The sequence below is a fragment of the Bos indicus x Bos taurus genome, chromosome 6, assembly GCF_003369695.1.
Source record: "Bos indicus x Bos taurus breed Angus x Brahman F1 hybrid chromosome 6, Bos_hybrid_MaternalHap_v2.0, whole genome shotgun sequence".
Lineage (NCBI taxonomy): Eukaryota > Metazoa > Chordata > Mammalia > Artiodactyla > Bovidae > Bos > Bos indicus x Bos taurus.
In genome coordinates this window covers 114,804,470-114,823,122 of record NC_040081.1, presented here as the reverse complement: position 1 = coordinate 114,823,122, position 18,653 = coordinate 114,804,470, and the positions used below count along the sequence as shown (strand labels likewise).

Below are 18,653 nucleotides of genomic sequence, written 5' to 3'. Positions count from 1 at the left end.
CACCCAGGACTGATCTCCTTCAGGATGGACTGGTTGGATCTCCATGCAGTCCAAGGGACTCTCAAGCATCTTCTCCAGCACCACAGTTCAAAAGCATCAATTCTTCGGCGCTCAGCTTTCTTTATGGTCCAACTCTCACATCCATATATGACCACTGGAAAAACCATAGCCTTGACTAGACGGACCTTGGTTGGCAGAGTAAGGTCTCTGCTTTTTAACATGCTGTCCAGGTTGGTCATAACCTTCCTTCCCAGGAGCAGGCGTTTTTCAGTCTCATGGCCGTGGTCGCCGTCCTCAGTGACTTTGGAGCCCTCCTGCACAAGGCAAGACGGGGCCAGGCTCTAGCTTTGCGCCCTCCTCGCGGACACACAAGCAAACAGGAAACGTGGAGACCCTGTCTTGGGGAGGGGCGTCTGGGAAGGGGCAGGGCCCTGGCTGCCTCCGCACCCCACTCTTTCCGTCCACGCTCAGTGGGGGCCCCTCCTGGGGCTTGGCCCTGAGTTAGACACTGGAGGCCACAGAAGGGCCAGAAGTGGTCCTGCCTCAAGGTGCTGGGCCTGGCGGCCTGGACAGCGTCCACACAAGGGAGGGGAAGGGTCCCGGGTCTGCCCCAGAGGAGGGGTCCCATGAAAGTGTCGCCAGGAGCACGGGGGTCAGGGGCCAGGGAAGGCCACGTCACAGGAGCAGAGTCTCAACAGGAGAAGGGTGGTGACGTGTGGCTGAGGGCTGTCCTAGGCAGGGGGGCGGGGAGGGGGCTTGCGGATGTGGCCGCCCCCCGGGGAGGTATGCCAGGCGGGCCAGGTGTGTTCGCTCCTCAAAGCCCGGGTCAGTGGGCGGTCGGCGCTGGGTCTGGGCGGCCTCGTCTCTTGGTCACGAGGCTCGGGTGGGCCCTCAGAGACTCACGTCCCCCTCGGGAGGCCCTGGGGCTGCCAAGGAGGTGGGGTGGCGGCCGGTGCGGGAGCAGGAGCCCGCAGACGCCCTTGGAATGCCGCCGGCTCCGCTCTCTCCTGTGATGCAGTTTTTTATAGTCGGGGGACTGGTTGTGCCACCGCCGCTGCCAGCTGACCGTAAGCTCGGGATTAGAGGCCTGGCCCCAGCTGAGCGGGGCGGCCAGGACAGGGCCTCCTCCCTGTCCGCCTGCTGTCGGCCAAGGTCCCGGCTTGAGTTCTTGGTCAGCACCACCCCCCCTCCCCCGGGGCCAGGAGAGAGAGACCCCGCCCAGCCCTGCAGGCAGCAAGCCGCAGGGGGCCCTAGAGGGGGCCCCGTGGGCGGGAGGGGGGTGCCCTCACTCTGCTTAAGGTCGGGGCTCCGTGGTGCCCAGGCATGCCCCGCCCCCAGGGGCCTCTGTTTCCTGTCTCTCCAGCAGGCGTGTCACCAGCTAGGGCCCTGGGGGGCCGCCCTGGGGCACAGCAGCATCGCCACGTGTGGGGCTGGCCCGGGGCCATGGAATCCGGGGCAGGCGAGCGTCACCAGGCCGGCTTCACTGTGCCGCTTCCCTGGCCCGCCCGCCCCACCCCGAGTGCCCTCCTCCTCCGCGCGGGGGGCTGGCCTTTCTTTGGGCAGACGGCGGAGGCACGAGGGATTCTTGGGCGGTGACACCATGCCCGGGCGTGCGGCCCGCGGGACCTGGCGTCCCCATTCACGAGGCCGCGGGACTCCATTCACGCTGGCGGGCTCCCCGCCTGCCGCTCTTCATCCAGGCTCCCTGCAGGCCCAGGCGCCCCCTCCTCCTCCCCAGCCCTCCCCTGCCCCGCTCCCGGGGGCTAGGATCCTAGCCAGCCTCCCCCTCCGTCAACAACAGTGATCAACAAAACTTCAGTCACGAGAACAAAGAAGACTTTTGTTTGAACCGCACCCGAGGACTGACCCGTAAGCCTGCTGGCCAAACGGCTCTGCAGAAGCAGGGGTTTTCAGCGGCTTTATTGGAGTTTATCTCGCCAGAACAAAGAACGTTAAAGAAGTCAGGGTTACATGTTTTCACGGTTCCTCTTCCCCCCAAAAGAACGACCGGCCCATGCGCAGTGAGTCAGCGTGGCCTTGGCACTTGGGGAGGGATCTCACCCTGGACGGAGGGCCAGCACTGTGCTTTTTAACATGGACGTTCTTTACGTCTGGTCAGGATGCCCTTTTTTATGATCAAAGCAGATGTACAGTGTATGTTTGACAAGCTGCAAACAGGCGGCTTCAGTTAGCATCAAATTCAAGTTGACTTCTGCTTGAGCCACAGTGACCTTCCTTTATCTCAAGATATGAGTGTTCCCTGGACCCTCTCTGTGGGTGAGAGTGCCGGGGTGGGGGTGCTCCAGGGCCCCCCACCCTGAGGACATGCCCAGGAAGAGGAGAGGCCTCAGAGGGGGCCAGGCCTCTCAGCACAGCCCCAGACAAGGAAGCCGGGCCCCACAGCTGCCTCCTCGGGGGTGCACCCGCCCGCCCCAGAGGAGCGCGGGCCGTGGGGAGGGGCTGCCGGGCGCTCTGTGCAGGCAGGACGCCCCCCTCGGCCTCCGGCCACCCTCCGCCATGGCCCTCGTCCTTCAGAAGTCACCCGGCTCCTCACGCTGGCCTGGGAGTCGGGAGACGGCTGACGGCCGGGGACCAGCGGGCAGGACACCCTCCCCCACCCCACCCAGGCTGCTCAGCCCAGCCTGGTGCCCGCAGGCCTGGGAGAGCTGCGTGTGCCGCAGCCTCCTGGGCGAGTTGTGCGTTTTCCTCCGGCGGGGAAGAGGCTCACATCGCCCTGGTGCAGGGGTTGGGGAGGCTTGCGGGTTTGCTTGGCTTCTGTGGCAGCCTCCACCTGGCGTCCCACGCCCACCTCGGGGGGTCCCACACCACCAAAGCCCTGGGAGAGGCTGACAGTGGCGTCCATCCTCCCTGTGCAGGGGCTGGGGTCTTCTTCCTGTCTTCCACCGAGGGAGACCAGATCAGCTTCCTGTTCGACTGCATCGTCCGAGGCATCTCCCCCACCAAGGGCCCCTTCGGGTTGCGGCCGGTTCTCCCAGGTGAGTGCATGGTGGGTGGAGGGGGCGCCTGACCTGGCAGGAGGGTTGGGGGTGCTGCTGCTGTGACCCCCCACTGGGCTCCCAGGATGGGGGGCGCTCACACCTGCACAGCCCCTCCTCCACAAGACGCTCAGAGGCCGTGGCTTTGGGGACCAGCATGAGACCACAGCCTGGAAGCGCCCTGCTGAGACCTTCTGAGCGGGGCCTGCCTCCCAGACCTGGCTGGGAGCCTTGCCCCAGGAGGCTGGGGTCAGGTCTCTGGCCCCAACTGAGCCGGTGTTTGGGCTGGAGGCCGCCTTGTGAGGTGGGGTCTCAGTGTCCACACGTCGGGGTGGTGGGGGCGGGGGCCGCCGCACTGAGCTGGCCTGGCTTTCTCCCCGCTTCCCTGGTGTGGGCGGGGCGCCCCTCTTATTCAAGAGTCCTGGGCCGGGAATGCTGCCGGCCCCCGGAGGGCATGCTAGCCGGGCACTTCCTCACACCGGGTGAGCTCTGTCCCTCCCACCAGCTCGGGGACAGCCGCCCTGGGAGGGACAAAGGTGGGCCCTGGGCATCGCCGCTCCCTGGGACCGAGGCCCTCCGGGCGGTGGTACCCAGGACTGCCGCTGCTGCCCTGGCCCCCGTGAGGGGCGCTTGTCCCCTGGTCCAGGTGGGAGACCAAGGCCTGCGTCGGGCAGCAGCTAGTCACTGAGCTCCCAGCTGTGGCCTCCTTGCCTGAGCCCCACAGCTGGACAGGGGTCAGGTGGGCCTTCTCGGGAGGCTGGGGCTGTGCCAGGTCCCCCCTTTCTCTACCTCGGCCCCTGGGCCCCCAACCCCTGCAGTGAGCTGGGGGAAGGCGGGGAGATGAGCTGCAGGGACGGGGCTCCTGGGACCAGAGCCCCGCTGCCCAGGCTCTGCTGGATGGCACGGCTGTGCCCTCTGCTGGCACCTTCCTGCCTTGCAGCCACAGGTGGGTGTGGGTGGCATGGATGGGGAGGGTGTGGGCAGAGCAGGGGTGGACACATGGAGTGTGGACGGAGCTGGTGGGGCTCTGCCCTCTGAGCCTGGCTGGCGTCCCACCGAGGCCCGTGATCGTCAGGGACTCTTGAGATGCGGCCTCCACTGGGTGTGCAGCCTTAACCCTCGGGGATCTTGGAGTGTCTCCTCCAGCCGACAGCGGCTCTCCCGGGGCCGTGCAGACATCAAGGCCCGGAGGCAGGGCCTGCCTCAGACAGACAGAGCTGCGAGGAGGAAGGGAGAGATTAGAGTTCCGAGGCTCCCCTGCCCTGTGCGTTCCTACCTGGGCCCCATCGTGACTGGGGTGCAGACGCGGATGCCAGGCTCAGGGAGGGCGAGGGGTGGGGCCGCGAGTCGTCCAGCGCTAGCGTCTTGCAGACCCGCCAGCCGCAGGAGGGTGTCCTGGCGTCCTGACCGCCCCCCTGGAGGGACTGTCCGCTCTGGGCCAGGGCCATCAGCTGGTGGTTGAGGGGCTGTCCTTTTCTTGGGCCCAAGACACAGGATGGTGGCCGGGGCACCTGCATGGGGATGTTTGGGGTACCCTGATCTCGGGCTCCAGTGGCTGGTGTGCAGGCATGGCGAGGGGCTCCCAGGGGCTCTGTCCTGATGTTGGGGCTGGACCAGGGTCCTCAGGGCTTCGACGGCATTGGGGTCACGGGGAGGACGCTGCCTGTTCAGGCCTGGGGCCGCGTCCTCACTGACACTCTGCTCTGCTGCAGACCCGAGCCCTGGGGGCCCCGCCCTGGAGGAAAGGGTGGCGCAGGAGGCCCTGGAAGCCCTGCAGCTGGAGAAGCGGCTCAGCCTCCTCTCTCACCCCGGCCGGCCGGGCAGCGGAGGTAGGGCAGTGACCCGGCTGAGGTCGGGGGAGGTCTGGCGGCCCTTGGGCTGGGGCCGCTCCTTTAAGCTGCCCTCCCTGATCCCCTACCCCAGCTCCTGTCCACCCCTCTGCCCCGCTCACACAAGGGGCCACACTCACCCAGCTCCAGCCTGGATGCCGACTGGGGTGTGGTGCTGCCGCGGAGTCGGCTGGCGGGCTGGGCTTGAATTCTTTCCCGCCCACCCGCGACACCGAGCATGGCTGCACCATCTGTGTCCAGAGCGGGGGCCCGAGGTGTCAGCTGCTGGGAGCAGAGCCCCCCCACCCCGCCCCCGCTGCTGTGGTTCATGGGGAGAGGGACAGAAGGGGCTGACGACCCTTGAGGGGGCCCTGCAGCTCTCCAGAGGTGGGGCGGCACCGGGCTCTCCTGGGCCAGAGCAGAGGAGCCCTGCAGGTTCTCTGTCCTCGACAGCCCTACGGGTGCACGCTGGGGACAGCGGCCCGTTCAGGCCCCTTAGCAGGGGATCTCAGGTGTGCCCGGGGCTGCCATCTCCTTAGAGAAGGGGGCTCACGTCTGGTTCCCAGGGCAACAGTCGGGAGAGCGTTGACGTGGGGAGGGGGCCGTCCTGGGGGGCGGACCCTTGGGGGCGGAGTCTGGGGAGGGGAAGTGTGAGCCGTCCCAGCGTGATGAGCGTGATGAGCGCAAGCCCTCCGCAGGGCGGGGGGCCTCAGGGGCCGGGTGTCAGTCTCCCACCCAGGTTCCCCCACCCCCCGCCCACCTGAGTGGCCGAGCCCCTCTGCAGCCTCAGCCCCGGGCTCTCCCACCCAGGGGACGACCGCAGCGTGTCCAGCTCGTCATCAGAGGCCAGTCACTCGGACGTCAGCGCCAGCAGCCGGCTCACGCCGTGGCCAGAGCCGTCCTTGTCTTCGGCCAGCACATCGCAGGAGGGCCCTGGGCTGGCCGCCGCCCAGGCCCCTGGGGAAGCCACGCCGGGCACCGCCAGGCCCGCCCCGAAGCCGCTGCGGCCACGGCAGCTGCAGGAGGTTGGCCGCCAGAGCTCCTCGGACAGCGGCATCGCCACGGGCAGCCACTCCTCCTACTCGGGCAGCTTCTCGTCATGCGCGGGCAGCAGCCTGGACGTGTGGCGGGCCGGCGACGAGCTCGGCTCCCTACTCAGCCTGCCGGCGGCTGGGGCCCCGGAGCCCGGCCTGTGCGCCTGCCCGCCCAGGGTGTCTGAGTACCAGGTGCCCGCCGCCCCACGGCCGCACTACGACACGCCCCGCAGCCTGCGCCAGGCGCCCCGGGACCAGCCCCCCGTTGCGCCGGGCAGCCCCGAGGAGGGCACCGCCCGGGACTCGGGGTGTACCGCTGGCTGGCCTGGTGAGAGACGGCGGGGACCGGCGCCAGAGGCAGCGGCAGGGGCCGGCGAGTCCTGGGAAGCCGGCGCCCCCCACGCCGGGCCCCCTCCCGCGCTCTTTTCCGCGTGTCCCATCTGCGGAGGACTGAAGGTAAAGCCCCCTCCCTGAGGGTGGTGGTGGCCCGGGGTGGGCGCTGGGCTTGGTAGGCCGGGCCCGGGCTGAGGGTGGGGGCCCAGCCTGCAGGGAGGGCTGTGTCCTGGGCAGGTTCAGGGAGGCAGAACCCGAGGACCTCCCTGTGCCCCACAACGTGCGTCCCAGGGGCCTCCACCTGCCTGGCCCTCGCGCCTTCTGGCAGAAGTTGCGCCCGCAGGTGTCCCAACCTTTGAACAGGACCCCGAGGCTCAGGGGGCCTGCTGGCTGGCGGGGGTCTGCTCTCGGGACCCTGGCACCTCCGTGGCTCACTCACAGCGGCCTCTTGTGGGCGGGGAAGGGCAGGGTCAGGCTCATGTGTCAGAAGCCCCAGGACCACCCCCCCCACTCCCACTCCTGGCCGAGCTGGAGGTCGGTGGTCAGGACCGCAAGGTGCAGGGTGGGGCTGTCCATTCCCGTTCTGGGGCCCCAGGCACCGCGTGCGCCCTCGGGGGCGGCCTGCTCACCTGCATGGACTTTGGCTGCGTGGCCTGCTGTGTCCCTTGGCGCCGCGGTTGGTTCCGGACGCCCCCGTGGAAGGCGAGGCCCGTGGCCGCTCATTTGGGCTCCGGCCGGCGGGCGTCCCGCGCTCAGCTCACCTGTAAATGTTCCGCTTTGTACCTTCAGTGTCGGCTGAAGACTGTTTGTTGCTCTTTTCACATTTTTAAAACCTGACACCGTTTGTAAGACCTTCTTAGACTGGAAATAAAATTGTTTTTTCTTACCGTCGTGTCCTTTTCCGTGTGGCCGGCTCTCTTCGCCTCCTGCCCCAGCCCTGCCGCTTGGGGCCTTTCGCTGTCTCTGAAATCCAGGGGCCTCCTTTGGCCCGCAGGTCGCAGCTGCACAAGGCCCTGCCTGTCTGGTCGGCCTTAAGCCTGAACACGCCAGAAGCATGAACCAGGAGAGTGGCCTCGGCCAGCCCCCAGGGCCCGCGCATGCGTGTGTGGTGTGTGTCCGCGTGTGACGTGTGCATGCGCGTGCACTGTGTATGAGGCGTGTACGCAAGCGTGGCATGTGGCGTGCACATGTGTGTACACATGCATGCAGTTGCACGTGGCGTGTGTCCTGTGTGCACGTGTTGCATGTCCAGGTGATGTGTGTGATGCACGTGTGCCAGGTGTCCGCGCGTGTGCCCGTGTCTGCGCGCGCTCACTGGAGACCACAGCGCAGTCCTCAGTGGTCCGCTTGGGCTCAGGCAGGTGGCTCCCTGCGTCCAGAGAGGGTGGACCCCCCACCTTCTGGGTCAGCGAGAGTCCTGGCTCTGAGCCTGAAGCACCCCTGTCCCCAGTCTGCCCCGTGTGGGCGGCAGAGCAGCCGGGACTCCCCCATCACAGGCTCCCTGCATGTCCTGGGGGGCCACGTCTCAGCCTTGGTCACTGCTTGGTGGGGACCCGGGTCCCAGGTTCCCTGGGGGTGCTGAGAGCAGCCTCTGACCCGGCCCCTGCAGGACTGCAGTGGGAAAGGCAGGCTGGGGGGTCTCTCCCGTTGGAGCCCCCTGCCCCGTACATGGGATGGCAGTGCTGCTGGTCTGGGGGGCCAGGGACTGGCGAGACAACGCGTCTAGTGAGAGCTTTTCCGTGGGAGTCTTCACCACACACACCGCTTCCATTTCCCCCTAGCGGGCCCGCTGGCCTTGCTGCCAAAGAGCGAGGCGCTGGGAGCGGCCGGAGCCATGGGTGGGGGGCGTCCAGGCTCCGTCCCACCGGGCCGCCCCTCCAGCAGAGCCAGCGGAGGCCCTGGCGGCCCAGGGAACTGCCAGGAAGCCGGGAAGGCTGGAAGCTGGGCCTCCCTTCTGCTGGCCCCCTGCCCCGCGAGGGCGTCCTGGCTGTGAGCTCTGGGCTCCTCGTCTGAGGCTGATGGCTGGGACTTCAGGGAAGGGCAGTCTCGGGGGCGAGGCAGGCGGGGTGGACTGCGGGCAGTGCTCAGTGGGGGGACCCAGGCCGGGGTGGAGCGGGCGGCCCAGGCCTTCCAGTGGGGGCCCTGGGCTAGGGGAGGCAGGGCCCTTCATGGCGGTGGCCCCTGACTACGGAGGCCCTTTGGGGAGGCTCCGGAGGAGGCCCGGCCCCCATGGTGGCTGCGTCTTGGTCTTCCCTGAGCCCAGCGTGGCCCAGGGGACCGGTGAGGGCGGGGGGCGTCTCGCCTGGTGGGGCTGGGTGGGCCCCAGGACAGCGCCTCCCCACCACAAGGCTTCCAGCTCACCTGTGCTCATCTCTGAGCCCATGGGGCGGGTGACAAAGACATCCCCCGGCCCCCGTTCCCAGGGGGAGTCTAGCGTGAGGCTGTAGGATGGGCCTGGGTCCCTGGGCCTCGTGCTCCTCGCCCCCGCCCCCGGGGCCACCAGAGAGCCCTCCGCACCCCACGGGCCACGTGTGCCCGCCTGCCCCCACCTGGTCCCGGCCCCCAGGGAGGGCGGACAGGAGGGGCTGCTCTCGCGCCCCACCAGCACCTGGCTGCACCGTCGGGGCTGCAGGCTATGCCCCGGGAAGCAGGCGCCGCTGTGGGGAGCTCCCAGACCCCCGAGGGCAGCCGGCTCTCGTCCTGGGTCTCGGGGGTCAGACACACCCTCCCCGAGTCCCGAAGCCTGCCGGGGCCTCTTCACAGGTGGCGGGTCGGGGCTCCCAACAGGAGCCGGCCTGGGGCCGGGGCTGGGGTGCTGCGTCCTGAGAGTGGGCACCACCTTTGCCCCCCTGAATAGCGGGTCGGCTTCTGCACCCGTTCCAGCTCACGGCCCCCCGGGAGGCCCCACTGCCAGTCTGTGCCCTCAGCCGCGCCGGGGTGCTGGGTCCAGCCCTGCGGGGGCCCATCTCCTCCTGGGTGTGCGAAGCGGAGCCCCAGGTAGCAGTGACCGCCCCACCCGCTCAGCCCCCGGCTCTGAGGTCTCCAAACCACCTTCCTCCTCCGGCCCAGAGTGGCCGCCCTGCAGTCTGGGGGCCTTGACTTATCTCACAGGGCCCCCAGGAGTGGTTCACCCAGGGTGCTCTGCTTAGAGCAGGTGGGCAGTGCTCAGGGGTGGCGTGACAAGCCCCTGAGCACCTCAGCTGGCTATACACCTGCTGTGAGCGTGTGGCATGGCGCGGCTGCGGGCCACGTCCAGGGCCCCGAGGTGCCACCGCCTCGCCCCACATGGGCTGTGTGCGTGTCAGGGCAGGCGTGTGGGGCCCTGAGAGGGGGTGGACCCAAGGAGCCCGACCTCTGCCCGGGGTGGGGCTGGGCTGCCGGCTGACATGTGTCTCCTTGGTCTAGGCAGCTGCTGCCACGCCCCCCGGGCTCCTGGTGACGCACACAGGTAGGCCTCAGCCTGGGCACCGGCGCCCATCAGCCTGGGGAAGGGATGTGTGGTCACAGTGGCCATGGTCACGGCCCAGCCAGAGTGTCTGCCAGATGGGACATTGGGGGATAGCAGGGGAGGGGGACGGTGGGAGAGGGGGACGGCAGGCAGTGAGGGGACGGCGGGAGAGGGGGACGGTGGGAGAGGGGGACGGCAGACAGTAGGGGGACGGCAGGCAGTGAGGGGACGGCGGGAAAGGGGGACGGTGGGAGGGGGGACGGCGGACAGTGAGCGGGATGGTAGACAGCCCAACAGCAGCCCATGGCTGGGTGGGCCCTGGCTGAAGCTGGGGGGCACCAGGCAGCGGTTGGGGTCAAGGTGGCCGAGTATGTCCAGCCTGCCGTGGAGGGTGTGTGGGCAGGCGGGCGGGTCCAGAGCTGGCCTGGAGCCCCAACCTTTAAGAGGGAGCCTGTCCCCTGGGGGATAGAGAATGGAGGTGATGATGGCCCAGGGGAGCGTGGTGGGAGGGGGCCCAGGCAGGGAGTTAGGGGGACATCCCAGTACATGGGGCCAGCTGGGCAGAGCTGGCTCTGGGCTGGGAAGGCCTGGGCGCGTGGGAGGGGCCGCGGGTGGGGCGGTTGGCCTGGCACGGCTGGGGGTCCACTCTGTGCTTGGTCCTCTTGGTTCATAGAGGCCACCTCCAGCCTGGGGGCGGGGTCCTTACAAGCTTAGGTCTTTCCCTCTCCTCTTCAGGGGGTGTGCCCCCTGTTTGGGGTTGGCCCCTGTAGGCCAAGCAGGGCTCAGGCCCGCCCGCAGTGGAGGGAGCAGGAGGGGAGGGTCAAGGTCATGGACATGCAGGGTCAGAGAGCGGCCATGGGGGAGCCCCATGCGAGGCGGCGTGGGGATTCCCCGGTCAGGATGGGGCTCTCGGGACCATCCTCCGATGACACGGAGCAGGGTTCTGCATGCCGCCCCCTGCCCCTTGCCCCCAGCACAGGGTGTGCTCCCGGGAGCGGCATCAGGATCTGCTGGGGGGCGAGGAAGCTCTCCTCTGGGCAGGGGGCTGGGGGTCAGCAGAAGACAGTCGGACCCAGGCCGGGGAGGAGACGCTCAGGGTGGTCTGGCCGGGCCTGCTGCACAGCCAGGGAGAAGCCAGGGCAGCCCCGCTCCATCTCTGGTTGGCCCGGAGAGGACTCGGAGCGGCTTCGGAGATGCTGGCGAGACGCTCAGAGGGAAGGCTCAGGGAGGGAGACAGGAGGCCAAGGGGAGTCTGGCGGCGCCAGGGCAGGTGGTGGCCTCCGGGGGGCACCCTCACCCCATGCGGGCGGCCGGGGCGAGGCAGACCAGCCTCTCTGGGCTGCTTCCCACTCCTGCGCCCACCGGACCCAGACCTAAGGCCAGCCGCTGAGTAACAGGGAGCTTGTCCCCCAGGCCTCAGGTCAAACCCCAGCCCTCCCCTTGGCTTTCAGGAGCTGGGCCTCCTTCCCAGACTCCCCTCAGACCCCATCTCAGCCCCCAAGGGCTCTCCTCGCTCTAGCCAGGCCTTTGCCACCCCCTACACCCCCCAACTTCATCCCTTGGCACATGCCGCCTTCTCCAGGCAGTCTGCCCAGATTTCCCCTGGGCCCCTTGGTCTAAGAGCCTCTCCGAGGCGCCTCTGCCTGTTATCTTGGGTTACACGGGCAAGGATCTGCGTCTACCCCTCTGTGGGTCAGTGCCCACCCAAGCCTGGCCAGAGTGGGGTCCTGCCTTGCTGTTTGGGTGTATTGGGTGGGAGCTTGTAGCCAGCGTGAGCTTGGCAAGGCCAGGTTCTTCCTTGCAGCCCTGGGCGGGGGCGTGCAGAGGGCCCTGCCCAGTGCCACCCACCAAGGCTCTTTCTCTGCCCGCTGGGCCTCGGGGAGGACGTCTCCTTCTCGGGGGCGATGGGGTGATGGGCTCTGTGCTACAGACACAGTGGATTCACAGAGAGCCCTGAGCTCTGAGCCCTGCCTCAGAGCTGAGACGTCTGGGGCTTGGACTCACTCCCATCCTCTGCCTGACGAAGGCGCTCAGCCAGCTGACCCACAGAACAGGGCCACCCCCTGACCTGGCCACGCCTCCGGTGGACGCCGCAGACAGCCAGGACCCTGGACCCCAATGAGGGCCAGCTGGGAGCAGTTTCTTTGATGGGGGAAGGGACTTGAAGTGCCCGGGGGCCATCCTGGAGGAGGTGTCACTGTGACTGAAAGTGTGGGTGGGCCTGTGCTCAGGGAAGGACTCACTGGCCCAGAGAGGGTCCCTGACACAGGTGGGGTGACCCAGGAGGACAGCTGAGAGGGGGAGGGCTGGGGGTTGTCAGCAGGGAAAGGCGGCGGCCTGGGAGGGGATTGGGCACTGGGGAGCCCAGGAGCAAGTGGTGGGGAGAGACGCTGGACGGTTGGGTGGCCAGGGGCTGAAGACAGAAGTGTGGTCTCTTGGGCTCAGTGGGGCCATCGGGGCCACCCCTGGGTGCCCGCTGTGTGTGTGTAGGAGGGGCAGGGAGAAACCTGGGTGGGGTGGGCAAAGGTGGTCGGGAAGATGGGGGGAGTCGGGGAAGCCGTGGAGAGGTGGAGGTGAGGCGCCAGAGGGGTGGGCAGCGGTGGGGAGCTCTTTTCTGGACCGTCTAGGGGGTCACCGCCTGGGGACTGATGGCTGCTGTCCCCACAGGAGCGCGGGGTCCTGGGAGGCCGCGTGGGGAGACGCCCACCTACGTGAATGTGCCCACCAGCCCCTGCCCTGCCGAGCGGCTTCACTACCTGGGCCTGCAGCTGCCAGAGGCGGGCGCAGGTGTGCGAGGTGGGTGTGCAGGCGAGGGGCTGACCCCCGGGGATCCGAGGGGTCTGAGGGGCCAGGGCCTCCGTGGGTCTGGGGGTCCGGGATTCGGGAGTCCCGAGGGTCCAGGGATTCTGGGGGTCCGGGGTTTGGGAGGCTGGGGGCCGGGCGTCCAGGGGTCTGGGGCCTGGGGTCCAGGAGGTCTGGGGTCCGGGGGGCTCGGCCCGGCCGCGCTCACCCCGTGTACTTGCAGGGGCCGGCGCCTCCCGCTACGCGCTGATTGACGTCGCAGCCACCGAGGCGGCGCACAGGGCGGGGGCCCAGCACGCGCAGGCCCGGGAGGAGCGGCTGCCTGCGCCAGAGCAGAGGCCGAAGGCGGCCCCGCGGTGAGGCGCCGGACCACGGCGACGCGCCTGGACGGCGGAGGGAGCGGCCCCGCGCCATCGCGGCGGTCGGGCTCGGAACCGAGGGTGGGCGCGCTTCCCCGGGCCCGGGGGGTGGGGGGTGGGGGGCGGCGGCGGGTGGACGGACGGCTCTGGTTGCCCCTCTGACGCCTGATCTGGCCCCCAGGCCGGCGGGAGGTGCCGCCTGGACAGGTGTCCGCAGCGGCTGCGGTGGACCCGAGGCAGCGTCTGGCTAGCAGTTTCTGGCCCTGGGATGTGACCTGCCCGCAACCTTCCCTGGAGGCAGCGGCCCAGTGACGAGGACCCTCGTCTCCAACCCCGACGGGGGTGTGGGGCGTCCATCTGCAGGGCTCCACCTCCCGTCCCGTCAGCACTGCCTTGCGCCTGGAGGGCGTGGCCCTTAGGCCCTTCGGCGACTGTCGGCCTCCTGGGACCCACTGAGTTAGTCCTGTAAACGGTTTAGATCTTTAAAATCTCTTATGTTCCATTGTCAACATGGCCAGTTATTTCCTGAGCGCCCGGGCTCCTGCTGTGTCCCTCTGGGGGCACAGGACGGACCCCTGGCCGGCGGGCGGGGGTTTCCCGTGGCCTTGGGGGTTGACCGGCGTTGACGGGGGTTGACCATGACTCAGTGGGCAGGAGGGGTGGTCCTGGCTCCCCTGGCCAGTGCGGGTGGTCTGGGTGCTGGAAAGTTCCTGGAGTTGGTGGTGGGCTTTTTGTCCTCCTTGCTGGGCCGGACCCACCCACCCTGGTCTCAGAGATGTGATAGGGCTCTTCTGCCTGGTGGGGGCTCCAACCACCCCCCCTAACCCCGCCCCCCGCAGACCCATGCCTACTGCCTCCTGCCGTGATCCCACCCAGTCCCCAGCAGGCCTCGGTTAGTCTGACCATGGGAAGCCTGTGGGACACCCGCCACGTGCTCTGCCTCTTGGGGGAGGGTCCCTCAGGTTGACGTGGCCAGGGTTGATGTAGCTCCCCTCCCCCACCAAGCCTGAGCCAGCAGACGCCCCCAGTGAGATGCAAAGGCCCCGGGGCCGCTCCACACGCAGGTCAGAGTCTCACAGACCATGGACAGCACTCCAGGGGGAGCAAGCTTCTGTCTTTGCAAGTGGGGGAAAAGTGTGGCCAAGCACCCAGTCTGGGGCTCCTGCTGTGTTGGGGCCCCTCAGCTGGGGGTTGGGGTCTGGGCGGGCCACACACTGCAGCATGGGGACAGGCGGTCAGGGTCCAGGTGTTACCCGTGGCCTCGGGTGGCTGGCGTCTGGGTTCTCCTGTTGTTGGAATAAGAGGAGCCCACCGTGGCTTCGTGATGCTGACCCAGGATGTGGGGGCACCCAGGAAGGGCCCCTGCACCCCCTTGGCCCTCTGCCCCATGGGTGGCCGGGGGTCTCCTGGGCAGCACCTGCCTGGAGGCACGTGGCCATGGGAAGCTGAGCAGTTCCCTACGGGGGTCTTCCAGGCCTGGCCACGGGCACCTTGGAGGGGCAGTTGAGGAGCCAGGAATCAGAATACCAGGGGCAGGCAGGGGTTTGTCCTGACACATGACAGCCACCCTCTGCCCAGCGAGGCTCTGGGGTGCGGGGGCTAAGCCACACGGAGCCAAGTGGGAACCAAACAAATGCCTGCCCTTCCTGCAGAGCCGTGAAGGGTGGCTGGTGGTGGCTAAGTCCGTTGGGGTCACCTTGGCAAAACTGTTGCAGCCACCAGGGTTGAGGCACGCGGGCCACTGTGGCTGTGAAAGGTCTCGGGAGCCCTGGACCCGAATGAGGCCTGAGAAGGGCGCCTCGACTTTGCCGACAGAGGAGCACTGGCCTGGCCCCCGTGGGCAGCCCCGTCACTGCCCGCCCCACTCCTGTCCTGTCGCGCCCCCAGCCCTCAGGGAGACCCCACAGGGTGTTGGACACAGAGCCGGCGGAGGGGTGCCCTGCAGCCTGGGGGCCTCCTGGGCCGGGAAGGGCTTAGCACCCTAATTCTGGAGTATCAGTGTCAGACCGGAAGGCTTAATGCTTTTTGTTGAGGTGTAATTGACAAATTGTATTAGTTTTAGATGTACAGCATTACGGCTCTATATTTGTATATATTGTGAAATGAGCAACACAGTAAGTCTAGTCACCTTACAAGTTTCAGGATTTTTTTTTTTCTTACAGCATTGCTGCCTAGAGCCGCGTGCTGGGCGCTGCCCCCGTGGCCTGGTTTGTAACCGGGAGCCTTTTGACTCCCTCTGCGTCATCATCCACTCCCCGTCCTCCATCTGTGGCAACCGTGTTCATCTGTTCCACCCGTTCAGTTTTTTCTTTTTAGGTTGAACGTATGTGTGAGACCATACATCTGGCTTTCTCTGTCCTAGTGCCCTCTTAGGTAATCCAAGTTGTCACAAATGGCAGGGTTTCATTTCTTAACGGCCGAGTGATATTCCACTTAGGAATAAGCTTCCCTTGTGGCTCAGCTGGTAAAGAATCCACCTGCAATGCACGAGACCTGGGTTCGATCCCTGGGTTGAGAAGATCCCCTGGAAAAGGGAAAGGCGACCCACTCCAGTGTTCCGGCCTGAAGAATCCCCTGGACAGCATGGTTGCAAAGAGCCGGACATGACTGAGCGCTTTCACTCTGGAGGCTGCACCCACCTACGGCAGTGCGTAAGGGCCGCCTTTTTCCACATCCTTGCCGACCTTTGGTATCTGTTGTCTTTTATATCATTTTACTTTTATGTTTTCGGCTGCGCTGGGCCCATTGCTGCAGGGACTTCTCTCTGGAGGGGCTGCCCTCTACTTGTGGAGCCTGGAGTTCTCACTGCAGCGGCTTCTCTCGTTGCTCAGCATGTCTCCCGGGAGCGCAGGTTTCTGTAGTTGCGGCTGGGGGCTCAGGAGTTGTGGCTGTTGGGCTTAGTTGCTCCGTGGCATGTGGGATCTTCCCAGACCAGGGATGGAACCCGGCTCCTGCATTGGCAGGCGGATTCTTTGCCCCTGAGCTGCCAGGGAAACCCTGTCGTATTTCTAGTAATAGTGCCTGTGACCCGTGCCAGGTGATGTCTCGCTGTGGTCTTGGTTTGCATTTCCCTAATGAAACAGTGTCAGACTTTATTTTTTGGGGCTCCAAAAGCACTGCAGATGGTGACTGCAGCCAGGCAATTAAAAGACACTTACTCCTTGGAAGGAAAGTTATGACCAACCTAGACAGCATATTCAAAAGCAGAGACATTACTTTGCCAACAAAGGTTCGTCTAGTCAAGGCTACGGTTTTTCCTGTGGTCATGTATGGATGTGAGAGTTGGACTGTGAAGAAAGCTGAGCGCCGAAGAATTGATACTTTTGAACTGTGGTGTTGGAGAAGACTCTTGAGAGTCCCTTGGACTGCAAGGAGATCCAACCAGTCCATTCTGAAGGAGATCAGACCTGGGATTTCTTTGGAAGGAATGATGCTGAAGCTGAAACTCCAGTACTTTGGCCACCTCATTCGAAGAGTCGACTCATTGGAAAAGACTCTGATGCTGGGAGGGATTGGGGGCAGGAGGAGAAGGGGACGGCAGAGGATGAGATGGCTGGATGGCATCACTGACTTGATGGACTGAGTCTGAGTGAACTCTGGGAGTTGGTGATGGACAGGGAGGCCTGGCGTGCTGCGATTCATGGGGTCGCAAAGAGTGGGACACGACTGAGACTGCACTGAGTGGTTAGTGATGTTGAGCGTCTTTCTTGTTGCTTTGTTTTTGCTGCCGAGTAATAAGAGTTCACACATTTTGGGTATTAACCCTTCTCAGGTACGTGGTTTGCAGGGCTCTTCTCCCATCCCACAGGCTGCCTTTCCTCTGCCCGTGCCTCTCCTGCTGTGCAGGGGCGGTTGGGTTTGGTGTAGCAGGAGCAGTTCGGTTTGGTGTAGCAGGGGCGGTTCGGTTTGGTGTAGCCCCACTTATTTACTGTTGCTTTTGGTGTCAGGTCCAAAAATTATCACCAAGACCGATGTCAGGGAGCTTACTGCCTAGGTTTTCTTTTAGGAGTTTTATGGTTTCCAGTCTTACATTCTTTAATCCATTAATTTTTATACATGGTGTAAGATATGTGCTGACTTGCTTCATTCGTGTCCAACTCTGTGACCTTGTGGCCTGTCACCCACCAGGCTCCTCTTGTCTCCAGGCAAGAATACTGGAGTGGGTTGCCATGCTCTCCTCCAGGGAATCTTCCCGACTCAGGGATCAAACCCACGTCTCTTCCATCTCCTGCACTGGCAGGCGGGTTCTTCACCACCAGCGGCCCTGGTGTGAGACAGTGGCCCAGTTTTCCCAACACCGTTTATTGAAGAGACTATCCTTTCCCCATCGTATATTCTTGGCTCCTCTGTCACAAGTTAACTGACCACGTAAGTGGGGTTTGCTTCTGACCTTGGCTCTGTTCCACTCATCTGTGTGTTTTACAGCAGTGCCCTCGTTGTTCAGTCGCTCAGTCGTGTCCGGCTCTTTGTGACCCCAAGGACTGCAGCGCGCCAGCCTTCCTTGTCCTCCACTATCTCCTGAGTTTACTCAAACTCATGTCCGTCAAGTCGGTGATGCCATCCAACCATCTCATCCTCTGTCATCCCCTTCTCCTCCCGCCTTCAATCTTGCCCAGCATCAGGGTCTTTTCCAATGAGTCAGTTCTTCGCATCGGGTGGCTCAAGTGTTGGAGTTTCAGCTTCAGCATCAGTCCTTGCAATGAATATTCAGGACTGATTTCCTTTACAATGGACTGGTTCGATCTCCTTGCAGTCCAAGGGACTCTAGAGCCTTCTCCAGCACCACAGTTCAAAAGCCATCAGTTCTTTTGAATTGAAAGTTCAGCTTTCTTTATGGTCCAACTCTCACATCCATACATGACCATTGGAAAAACCATAGCCTTGACTAGACGGACCTTTGTTGGCAAAGTAATGTCTCTGCTTTTGAATATGCTATCTATGTTGGTCATAACTTTCCTTCCAAGGAGTAAACGTCTTTTAATTTCATGGCTGCAATCACCATCCACAGTGATTTTGGAGCCCAGAAAAATAAAGTCAGCCACTGTTTGCACTGTTTCCCCATCTATTTGCCATGAAATGATGAGACCAGATGCCATGATCTTGGTTTTTTGAATGTTGAGTTTTAAACCAGCTTTTTCACTCTCTGCTTTCACTTTCATCAAGGTCTTTAGTTCTTCCCTTTCTGCCATAAGGGTGGTGCCATCTGCATATCTGAGGTTATTGATATTTCTCCTGGCAATCTTGATTCCAGCTTGTGCTTCATCCAGCCCAGCATTTTGCGTGATGTACTTGGCATGTAAGTTAATAAGCAGGGCTTGTCATACTCCTTTCCCAACTTGGAACCAGTCCGTTGTTCCACGTCTGGTACTAAGTATCCATCGGCAGGGCTAAGGCACCTGAGGCAAGCCCAAGGGAGGCAAGTGAGGAGCTGGGCGTGGGGATGGGCCCGGCCTGGCAGCCTTCTGTGGGCTCACACACAAGCACCCTTGCCCAGGGCCCGGGTCTGCGAGGTGGGGGTCGGGAGGAGGAAGTGTCATCGTGAGCTGAGGCAGGCCCACTGTGAAAACCACAGGCGGGGGTGGGGTGGGGCTTAACAGTGTTTACTTCCGGTTCTGGAGGTTGGAAGGACAGGTTATGCTGGGGGAGGTCTGGTGGGGCCAGCCTCCTCTTCCTCACCGTGTTCTCATGTTAGAGGAGACAAGGGTGCTCCCTGGGGTCTCTCCTGTAAAGGCACCGACGCCCTTCATGAGGACCCCACCTCCTGACCTGATTACCTCAAGGCCCCGCCTCCAGGTGCCATCACCTTGGAGGTTAGGTTCCAACGTGGAGGTTTTGGGGACACCCTAAGTGGC

General features: G+C 64.7%; 1 protein-coding gene across 2 annotated transcripts in view; it reads left to right on the top strand.

Moving 5' to 3' along the window:
• Positions 1-13,310, top strand: part of DOK7 (docking protein 7) — a 34,214-nt gene extending 20,904 nt beyond the window's left edge. For both annotated transcript variants that reach the window (XM_027545163.1, XM_027545161.1), the window contains exons 5-11: positions 2,877-2,996; positions 4,709-4,825; positions 5,636-6,315; positions 9,598-9,640; positions 12,308-12,436; positions 12,666-12,882; positions 12,983-13,310. In XM_027545163.1, coding sequence (XP_027400964.1) covers positions 2,877-2,996; positions 4,709-4,825; positions 5,636-6,315; positions 9,598-9,640; positions 12,308-12,436; positions 12,666-12,802 — 1,226 coding nt within the window. In that variant the 3' untranslated portion in view covers positions 12,803-12,882; positions 12,983-13,310. The remainder of the gene's footprint in view (positions 1-2,876; positions 2,997-4,708; positions 4,826-5,635; positions 6,316-9,597; positions 9,641-12,307; positions 12,437-12,665; positions 12,883-12,982) is intronic.
• Positions 13,311-18,653: the final 5,343 nt, after the last annotated feature.